This window comes from Salvia hispanica, chromosome 3 (genome assembly GCF_023119035.1).
Source record: "Salvia hispanica cultivar TCC Black 2014 chromosome 3, UniMelb_Shisp_WGS_1.0, whole genome shotgun sequence".
NCBI classification, from domain to species: Eukaryota; Viridiplantae; Streptophyta; class Magnoliopsida; order Lamiales; family Lamiaceae; genus Salvia; species Salvia hispanica.
The window spans coordinates 8,255,237-8,266,611 of record NC_062967.1 but is presented as its reverse complement, the minus strand read 5'-3'; the positions used below and the strand labels follow the sequence as shown (position 1 = coordinate 8,266,611).

Genomic DNA, 11,375 nt, shown 5'->3' with positions numbered 1-11,375 from the left:
CAAATTTGACCAAATTTTAAAACTTTTGTAATAATTTATCTCTAAAACTTATTACAAAATTCTACTACCTTCAGTCTCTTGAAGATATAAGAGCACTCCCAATGGCGTCGGCGAAAACTCGGCGATTTTTCGCCGAAAATCGCCGAGTTTTCGCCGACCAATGAAAGGAATTCGGCGAAAAATCGGCGATTTTTCTCCCGATTTAACGCCATCCGGCGAATCATCGCCGCCCACTGTGGGCGCGATTCGGCGATAATTCGGCGTTTTTTTTTTTTAAACGGCTAAATTTGTAAAAATGAAATGTTGAGTTAGGGAGAAATAAGGGAGAAACCATTGGAGTAGTTGGCTAAAAGTTGCTAAAAACTGAGGATAAATTATGGTGCTGATGTGGCGCTGATGTGGCAGAAATAAGGGAGAAATAAGGGAGTTTTAAGGGAACCCATTGGGAATGCTCTAAACTATTTTTATTTTAGATCATTTTTTTATAAATATAATGAATCCTACAATTCATTATATTATTTTTATAATTTTTTCTTTCAATCCATTTATCTTTCTCTCAGTCAGCACTATTAATTATGTATTAAAATCTTTATACTTACAAAAATTTATAGATATTTCAAGACTCACCATCATATTTTATTAAGAAATATTATTAATCGTTATCGACTTGGTGAATAGTGTATACAGTATAAAAATGGAAAATTAAAAAAAAATATTGTCCATAATAATAAAATGATAAAAATTGATTATTCGGATAGATTTGGAGAAGAAGATGAGAGAGAAAGGATATACACAGTAAACGCGGTTGTCCCATTCCTTTACTCCTACTTCTCACTCTTTCTCTCTCACACACTCACCACACACACTCCATCTCTCTCTGCACTTCAAAGCTACAGATCTTTCTTTCCCTCCTTCACTCTAAAACCCTAACCATCTCCGCAGATCTACTCCCCCTTTCCCCTCTTTCTCCCCCCAATTTTATGTGCTCTCTTTCTCAATTAAGCAGCTATGCCTTTGTAGCTTGCTAGCTCTCTCTCCCTCTCTCTCAATCAATCAATGGCCAGCTCGGACACCAACAAGCGGCCACCGCCACCGCCGGGGCCGGATTCCGCCGCAATGCCGCCGTCCTCATGGGCCAAACGCACCGGATTCCGCCCTAAATTCTCCGGCGAGACCAATGCCAGCGATTCCGGCCAAATTTCCGCCCTTCCGCCGCCGAAGCCGCCGAATTCGAGCCTGGACCTCGAGGCGGGGCGGCCGCGGCCTGCTCCGAACGGGGAGGCTGCTGCTGCGAAGGATAGGGCGAAGGAGGAGAAGGAGAAGGAGCGGAAGGAGAGGGAGAAGGAGCTTCCGCCGCCGGTGAGGAAGCGGAGGGATTCGGATGGGGGAAAAAATTTGGGGGTGAATGGGCAGACGGCGGCGGCGGGGGAGGGAAGCCGGAGGGCGGTTAGGAATGAGGAGGCGGATGTGCTGCCGCAGTCGGTGTTGGATGATGATGGATTTATATCGAGGCAGTCGCATATGAAGTATGAATTGAGAGATTCTCCTGGTCTTGGTGAGTGAGCTCTCAATTTAGGGTTTTTGAATGCTTAGTATCTTTTTCATGCTAGAATGGAATATTCGATGCTCTGGTGACCAATTAGGATGATGAATTAATTGACCATGCCAAAAGGATTCAATCTTGATGACTTTGGAGCTTAATTCGACCTCTAATCATTGGAGTTCAAGTAGAGATGAAAATTAGTGTGTATAATCTGTTGCCTATTGGCTGTGTTTATGTGATCACCGTTTGAAAAATAATAATCTCTGCTGGTTTCTTGTTACTTCAGTTCCCATTGGGCTCTATGGATTTCAGCATTTTCTTTCTATGTTGGGTTCGTTGATACTTATCCCGCTTGTCTTGGTTCCGGCAATGGGTGGAAGCCATGTGAGCACCTATAGTTCATTTCATAGTTTGTTTTACTTGAATTTATGTTTTTCAGAGGGCTGAACTAATTGTGGTCTTTTGTGTAGGAAGATACGGCTAATGTAGTCTCCACAGTGCTATTCATATCAGGAGTGACAACGCTTTTACATATATCGTTTGGCTCGAGATTGCCCTTGATACAGGGCCCTTCATTCGTTTATCTAGCACCTGCACTTGCGATTATCAACTCTCCTGAATTTTTGGGACTTAATGGAAATGTATGTATTTTGGGCTTGGTTGCTTATTTATCAAGCTCCTTTCATTTCTAGTTTATTCTTTTGGTAGATAAAAAGGAATTTTCTGAAGTTCTCTGTCTAAATATCGATCACACTACACAAACTTGATAGTATTGTTAACACATTTTCAGGTATCTTATAGCTTTGTTTGCTAGGTTTGCAACTAATGTACTCCTCTTAGAAGCTATAAATATTATAGGGTACATCTCATGAGAAGTATCAAGTAGATTCTCATAAGTATATACTCCGTATGTTACTAATAATACGAAGGGAGATGTTTCTGCCTGATATTTGTACTTGGAGATCGTCAATTTCGAATTAGTAGAACTTCTATTTTTTTATGTCTTGAGAGTTGAGAAGTGCTTGATGTTTTTGAGAGAAGGTGCTGCCTAGGCATTAACATAACAAAGTCTTCTAGGTTATGATTGTAGATCAAGTCCTTTAAGCTGACTTTACCCTAAAAAAGACAGAAGTAATGACTAATGAGACTTTGTCAAATGAAATAGTGGAGCTGCCTGTACTATATTTTGCAATAAAACTGACTTAACATTTGTAGGTGCTGAAATGTTATGTCAAATCATTGTCTGAAACTAGTAGAATTTTGACAAGTTGATCTATTGTGCTGCTCTTTCCTGATGAATGAATGTTCAAAACGGCAGAATTTCAAGCATATAATGAAGGAACTACAGGGTGCTGTAATTATTGGTTCTGCCTTTCAAGCCTTCTTGGGGTACAGTGGTTTGATGTCAATATTTGTAAGGTATATGCTTTTTTCAAGTGTGGTACATGATGTGATCTTGATCTCATATGCCAATAACTCACCATAGACGTGTTCATTTTTCTTCGTTTCAGGTTAATAAACCCAGTTGTTGTGGCCCCTACAGTTGCAGCTGTTGGGCTCTCGTTCTACAGCTACGGCTTCCCAAGGGTTGGCACTTGTATTGAGATTGGCGCGGTGCAGATATTATTAGTTGTTGTGTTTTCCCTTGTAAGTTTGTTGACTAGAGTTTGAATGAAGTTCTTTCCCCTTTGTTCCATTTGCTATGGAAATTGTTGTGATGTGCTACTTCTTTTGCAGTACCTCCGTAAAGTATCGATCTTGGGCCATCGCGTATTCCTAATTTATGCGGTAAATCTTATATTCCTTTGCTTGTCTATTCTATTTTCACCACCTTTTTTTGCAAAAAAATGTTTTAATCCAGTTTCTGCATATGTGAACCCAGGTTCCACTCGGTCTGTTTATTACATGGGCTACAGCCTTCCTTCTGACAGAATCTGGAGTATATAACTACAAAGGTTGTGATGCAAACATACCGGCTTCAAATATAATATCGGACCACTGCAGGAGGCATGTTTCAAGGATGAAAAGTTGTCGAGTCGATACCACCCAAGCATTGAAATCTGCACCTTGGTTTCGGTTTCCTTACCCATTACAGTGGGGAACACCCGTCTTTCACTGGAACATGGCCCTCGTCATGTGTGTGGTGTCTATAATTTCATCAGTCGATTCTGTAAGTCTGCTCTGTTTTCTCTTGGTTTTATGTTGATACCATGTAGGCCCATTTGCAATTATAGCCCCATCCCAACAAATTGTGTTATTTTCATCCACTGCAATATATGGTTAGTTTGATTTGCTCCGTCTGATTTTTGAGAAGGCGATTACCGCATCTGTTTATATCTTCTTCGATTCATGTGAGGATTTTGTTTCTTTTTGCATTCGAGACGAGATAAAGAAGTGGCATGTCTGTGAGTGATTTTCATAAAATTAGTACAATTATGTTTTTATATGTAGTTGAACTTTTATCCGTAATGCTAGATTCTTGCTTAGAGACATTGTTTATAGATCTTTCTAGAACTTAGCTCCTTATTTAGACTGTATCATATTTTAGAAAGTTAATATAAGATCTAATTTTCTAGAATTGATTGGGTTTTCCCAATTCCCAGGTCGGTTCATATCATGCATCATCATTGTTGGTGGCTTCTAGACCTCCGACAGCAGGTGTATTGAGTCGGGGAATCGGTCTCGAAGGTCTCTCTAGCATCTTGGCTGGCCTGTGGGGCACAGGAACCGGCTCAACGACTTTGACAGAGAATGTTCACACCATTGCTGTAACCAAAATGGGCAGTCGCAAAGCAGTCCAATTGGGCGCGTGCATATTGATTGCCCTATCCCTCATCGGTATGCTTTCTAATCCATAAAACCTAATAATCTTATGCTCGTCTTCGTCTTTCCAGTCTATGAACGAACGTTCTCTCATTTGTGGTTGCCTGCAACAGGTAAAGTTGGGGGTTTCATTGCATCGATACCTCAAGTCATCGTTGCAGCTCTCTTGTGCTTTATGTGGGCAATGCTCACCGCGCTGGGATTGTCGAACTTGAGATACAGCGAAGCAGGGAGTTCGAGAAACATAATCATCGTCGGCTTGTCCTTGTTCTTCTCCCTATCGATCCCGGCCTACTTTCAGCAGTACGGTATCTCTCCAAACTCCAACGTCTCGGTCCCGAGCTACCTCCAGCCGTACATCGTGGCTTCTCACGGTCCCATACAAACAAAATCTTCTGGGGTACAAGTTTTTTTTTGCCGTCTTCCCCCTTCCCTTTCTTAAAATTACTCCCCTGCCCTTTCTTAAAATTACTCGTAATCATCGTGTTTACACTGAGTTCACGTCGTGTGGCAGCTGAACTATGTTCTGAACACGCTGCTGTCGCTGCACATGGTGATCGCGTTCCTCCTCGCCCTCATTCTAGACAACACGGTGCCTGGGAGCCGACAGGAGCGAGGGGTGTACGTGTGGTCGGAAGCCGAGGCCGCGAGAAGGGAACCTGCCGTGTGTAAAGACTATGAGCTGCCGTTTAGGGTTAGCAGAATGTTCAGATGGGTGAAGTGGGTTGGCCTCTGAGAGACGTCGTCGTGACGGATTGCTCGATTTTCCGGCTGGACGGAAGATTCGATCTTTGTCGGGGGCCATTGATCGGTAGTTGGTATTTTGCAGTTATAGAATGATTCTTTGAGGACGGTTGGATTGTGTGGGAGCATCAGCTCTTGCATAGATGAGGGATTCAGGTTGTGTATATTGCAGATTCTTTCATCTTTTTTTTTTTTTGCTGTTTTTCTTTTTTTGGGGAATTAGTGGGGGGTGGTGTGGGTGGGGGTTCAATCCTATGTTGTAATGTTATAATTGTAAAACATGCATGTGTATTTTGAACTAAAGATTGGACATTCGCCTAATATTTTGAGAATTTGGTTGTTTCATTTGTATTTATTTGTGTGTTTAAGCGTCCTATTTGGATTAATATGAATTTCACAAATATGTTTCATGTAGTATATGAATTTTACAAAAATATACAATCTCAATGCGGTGAATGCATACTGTTAATCCTCTTAATTTATGAAACTATTAGCTAGAAAAAACTATTTTTCCTTTTCTTTCTTTTGGAAAAATGACCAACTTCGTCTATTGGTCAAGCATATTGTATGTTTTGCACGTGCAATTATGTCAACATGCATGCTGGCTGCACGTGCTTCCTAACAAATCCTACTTTATTATAAATAAAATTATTAGTAGTTGACCAATCATAAAGAGAATTGAAATTGGACGACTTGACCTCATTTCCCCGAAATAACGAGTCTTTCATTATTGTATGAATTATTGATACATAGAATTATAGAACACAACTTGTTTGAGTCTTTTGACTATCTGAACTAGTCAATATTAGGCACTTAATTACTTTTTACACCTAACACCAGTCATATAACCTATATATGTATACACATAAAAAAATACACTCAAGTACACAATGTGTATATGAGAGAGAGGGTGTCAGTGTGTGTTTGCATGTTTGTAATTTTGTACTCCATATTAAATTTGAATGTATAAACTCTAACACGGCGGCTAAAATAAAATAGTACTCCTCATTTTAGAACATAAAATAAAATAAAAATAGTACTTTATAAACCTTAGTTTACAAAGATCTAGTCCGGTTTCGCTACCTTGTTGCGTGTATAACTTTGTTCGGGAAATTATACGAAATAAAAAAAAATGAAAAAACTCGAACTCAGGATCTTGAATTAATTTAACAAGATGAGATGAATTCACTGTAGATTTGCATAATCTAAGAACTAAAAATGATTTCTAGTTTATAGTATTAGGTGATTGACTATTGATAAAAAAAATGTTTCATCCATCCAAAAAAATCCTTATCTTCTCATTTTAGTACGTTGATAAAAATAAGTTAGTTCTACTATTGTAATTATCTTTTAGATGAGACATTCTCTACCCAGTCACTTCACTTTCATTACATTTTCTAATAATTAGTAGCATTATATTTATTCATTATCTATTTAAAATACTTCAAAACTACTATTTATTTACTAATTACTAACATTATAATTAAGATTTAAAGTAATATTCTTAATTATAATTACTTAAATATTTTTATTAAAATTCGTGTAGCATGCTTATTTTTAGTCGGGGAGACTCATATAAAAATTAGAGACAAAAAAGTGGGTATGATGAAAGGCGTGTTTAACTTAAAGAAACTTCTATTAATGGTCAATGTTTTCTGGAATTTAAAGTGATTTAGTGGAGCAAGCTTTTGGTTTTGTCAACAAATGTGAATTTTTTTCTCTGATTTTTAATACCAATATTCTTCTAACTTCTTTCATTTTCTATGTTGAAGACTTAATTACTTCTAACCCACTGTGGCAAGGAAAGTGATATTAGACGTGATTTTAAGTAGCATCTTTTACTAGTTTTCATAAATATATATAATAAAATAAATTTTAATTGGATTTAGGACATATAAAAACAAATAAATACTACATTATGATGCTACCTTTAAAAATGTTTAGTAGTAGTAATTTTGAATATAGAGCCCATAGTTATGTCTAAGTTACGTGGCTATTAATTAATACTCCATCGTTCCCTCAAAATTAAAAACTTTTTTCTTTTTGGTCTGTTCCCTAAAAATAGAATTTTATATTTTAAAAAAAAACTTCTCTCTAGTTAAATGAGAACCATTTTTTACTAACAAAGTTTTCTTTCTATATCTCTCTTATTTACTAATTTTACATTGAAACTCGTGGCGTTTCAAAATTTTTTATTTTTGAAATACGGAGGGAGTAGTAACTAATTACTTTCCAAAAATGTTAGAAATTAAGCACAGTTGGACGAGACACAAAGCAATAAGCACCTAATTATATTTATTGACAAATACCACTTCTCTAATCTGTGCTAACATTAATTTAGGCCATTAAACTTTAATTGCCTCTATTCTAAAAGTGGAATCTTTCATTGGACCAATCTAAAACCCTCTTTTTTTGTGAAGGACCAATCTAGTGATTTATTTTCAAATCATTTTGTTTTATTAATTAACCATGATAAAAAAAATTATAAATTTTGTACGGATTATGGTATTTCTCTCCTTAACCATAAAAATGGTTAAAATCCACAAACTTTAAGATCTTTAAACCCAACAGAAAATGCGTCTTATTTTAATAGTAATATATAACTTATTCTATTTCATTTCTTTTAAATTCTACAACGTTTTATAATTTATTATTTCTTTTGAATTTATTCCATAATTTATGTCTTGTTGGCTATTTCTTTTTAAGCTTTTTAATTTTTTCTCTTTTGGATCTACACCATATATAGTTTATGTTTACTTCTCATATATAATTCATGCCCCATTGCCCATTATTTGTTAATTCGTGGTGGAATAAGTAAAAATGGTGGAAGAATTGGAATGATGGAGTTTATAAACGTTGGAAGAAGAAATTGAAGAAATTGGTGGAATAATTTGTAAATGATGAAAGCCTGAAAATTTAGATTAGAAAATGGTGGAAGTCTACAAATGTGAAAGTATGGGAAAATTGAAGAATCACTAAAGTTTGTGAATGTTTTATCTCTTTTAAAAATAAGGGAAATTCAAAAATTCGCCCAGAATTTGATTTTTAGGACCAATATCCAAAAATTAAAATATTATTATTAGGATAAGCTTATAATTTGGTGTATGCTTATGATGACATGTTAACTTACTTGTACCAACCATTTATTGTTAGGTAATTATAGTAGTATTAAATTCTTATTATGTTCACACTAAGTTCCCAACATTGAAATTGTTTATTTTTCAAGACTTTGGGTTATCTTGCCATTGAATTATTAAATACTTCAACAATAAGTAAGCACTGAACAATCTTCAAGAATGAATTTACTTGAAAATAAGCATCATCTCGATAAATAAGTGAATTTGAGATAAAAGGGATTTTTAAAAATGGGAAAGAAAAAGTAATTACAAAATGATGAAATTCATTCGAGATATGAAAGGAAATGTTATAGCCTAATTAGGGATTTGGTGGAAATATCAAATAAGCAACATAACCACACCAAATTAATTAATTAAATTAAGAAATTAAAGAAGAGTACTCAGAGGAGAGATATAACTTGTAAGTTTTCCTACTTTAATTGACGTAAAAGTACATGTCCAATGATTCAAGAAATTGAATCCCATTTTACAACGTGTTTAGATACAAGTTATGTTAGGAGATTCCAATGTGAGGGATTAAGAATAGAATGTTTATGAAAGTAACGTGATTAGAAAATCTCTTAAAAAACAAAACGTGTGTTTTCCTAATACAAAAGAATTTTTCAAAAGCAACAAATTGGTGAACATAATAGTGAAGCAGTACGGAATCAACAACAAATAACAAAGCAACAACATTCATAATAAAAGTTGTGAAAACATAATAAAAAATTTTCGATCTATAAAATTTGATTAGGAAACAATAACACCAAAAAAAAGGCTATGAGATACGGTTCAACACACAATAATTCAAGAAAATCAAGAGGCACTCCCGACGAAGTAGGACGTAGAACAAATCACATCCAAGATCACCACATAACCTAACTAGTCCCAAACAAGGCAGTCCGAACACGCATAAAATGGGAAGTATAGGCAAACGAATAGGCTATATAAAAATATACGTGGTTCGAGTCGGGTCACCTTTCCATAAGGTGCTTTAACTTTTGTAAGTTATCCTTGATATTGTCCATTCTCTAATGTTTCTGAAATTTTCAACCATATGCATTTAAGTAAGCAAGGGAAGTTCGAGCATTATTCTTTCACACATCATGACAGTATTCACTATTTAGTATCATGGATGGACCCAAGTGTGTCGGGGAAGGAGCTTAAGCCCTCAATGATTTTTTTTTAAACTTTTTTTTCTATTAATTGATTTTGAAATTTATTCAAATTTAGTGTAAATTATAATATAAAAGTCTATATAAATTATCTAAAGTATCTTTAAAATAATTGATAATCGATAATTACAAAAAGCATGAAACATAAAGATAATAAAATCAATGATTGTCCCTTCAAATATTATTTTGACATGTCAACAAAATCAACTAACTTATACAAAAAAAACGAAAATCAACTAATATACTCATTTAACGCGTATATATTACATAGACTTTTATAGTGTGCCCACACATTTTTTTCATTTTTTTTTTGTATGGACCCAAATTTATAGTACTATTTCCCAATAATTTGGTTTCACTCGGCAAATAAAAATAAAATAGCCAGAATAATTGAAAAAAACAATATAATCCTACAACTCTAGCTACTAAAACTTGTTGGCAACTAGGCCTGAAAATTTAATCCGCGGGTTTTGGGTATTTCCGACCCAGTCCCAATATCCGACGGATTTTGGGTACCCGAAACCCGAAATTATGGGTTCGGGTACGGGTTTGGGTTGTTAATGTTAGGATTTTTCGGGTTTAGGGTACCCGAAACCCGTATTAGGGTACCCGACTAATACCCGATTAAACCCGATTAATTATGTATTTGTGATAAATATTTTTATTTAGTATAGGGCCTATGGCTCGTAGGGTAAATCTAGGGTAGCTTTATTTAATCACATGTATATTTATAAATTTTTCGTGTGCCTCACTTTTTCAAGTTCCTTCACGCTGCCGCCGCTGCTCTCTTTTTGCCGTTTGCTCTCTTCTTTACATTCGTGTTCGGTTCATGTTGCATTATTTATGTTTTTATTTGTTATCTTTTGAAAATATATAGTTAATTACTTATGCTTTCTCCATTTTATTTACATGTTCATTTAATGTCTTAAAAAATTATTTTAATCTTTTTTATGTTTCAATTTATACCAAAAAAACATTTTATTTTAAAATTATTAGTGTCTATTCGTCTAATGTCTATTTTATATAATAAGTCAATAAATAGTATAGTATTGTGTGATTTTTAATAATTTATATTTTCACCACAATTTAATTTATATAAAAGAATAAATTTTAAATATAATAATTCCGGTTTTATGGGTACCCGCATCGGGTATTAGGGTACCCGAATTCACATACGGGTCGGGTATTGGGTATGATATTTTTTAGATTTTGGGTTCGGGTATCCGAATTTTCGGATTTGGGTACCCGCGGGTACCCGAATTACAATGAAAAAAGCGTTCATCCTGGATTCTCTTCCTCATCTATCAATTGATCCCTATTCATTCGGTCAAAGTCTCCACGGCCTTTTCACGCCCCTCTACTAAGAGATGCACCATGTTGATAGGAATCGGCACTTCTTGTACACGTCCTCGAGGGCAGCCCGAAACCTGACTTGGATTTTTGGATAGTTCCTTTGATCGATCCTTCCTTCTGAACAAAGAGCTTCCAACCTTGCCTATTCCACGCTGTGGTTTTGTAGCTTGGTTGCTGCCGCTCTGTTTTGGAAAGGATTGGTAAGGAAAATAGTTTACTTTAATAATAAAACTTAGTTCTATAACGTTATAAAATTATAGTACAAGTTAAAAATTTGTACTCAACTAAAAAAATTATTATCATAAATTTAGAATATAACGTTATAAAATTATAGTACAAGTTAAAAATTTGTACTCAACTAAAAAAATTATTGTCATAAATATAGAATATAACGTTATAAAATTATAGTACAAGTTAAAAATTTGTGCTCAACTAAAAAAATTATTGTTATAAATATAGAATAAATGTGATGAAATAGTACAAGTTACAAATTTGTACTCAAATAAAAATATTATTGTCATAAATTTAGAATAAATGTGATGAAAATTGTTATCGTGCTCTAGATTAATTCCATTGCTAAATGACATAATATTATTAGCTAATATAGCAAATAAAAAGTTT

At 35.0% G+C, this 11,375-nt stretch overlaps 1 protein-coding gene across 1 annotated transcript; it reads left to right on the top strand.

Moving 5' to 3' along the window:
- The first annotated feature begins 782 nt into the window (after window positions 1–782).
- LOC125214170 (nucleobase-ascorbate transporter 12) lies at window positions 783–5,461 on the top strand. Its single transcript, XM_048115075.1, has 10 exons — window positions 783–1,555; window positions 1,830–1,927; window positions 2,014–2,184; window positions 2,862–2,962; window positions 3,055–3,190; window positions 3,281–3,331; window positions 3,426–3,713; window positions 4,147–4,381; window positions 4,480–4,766; window positions 4,881–5,461. The coding sequence occupies exons 1-10, from the start codon at window positions 1,057–1,059 to the stop codon at window positions 5,100–5,102; spliced, it is 2,088 nt and encodes a 695-aa protein (XP_047971032.1). The 5' UTR covers window positions 783–1,056; the 3' UTR covers window positions 5,103–5,461.
- Window positions 5,462–11,375: the final 5,914 nt, after the last annotated feature.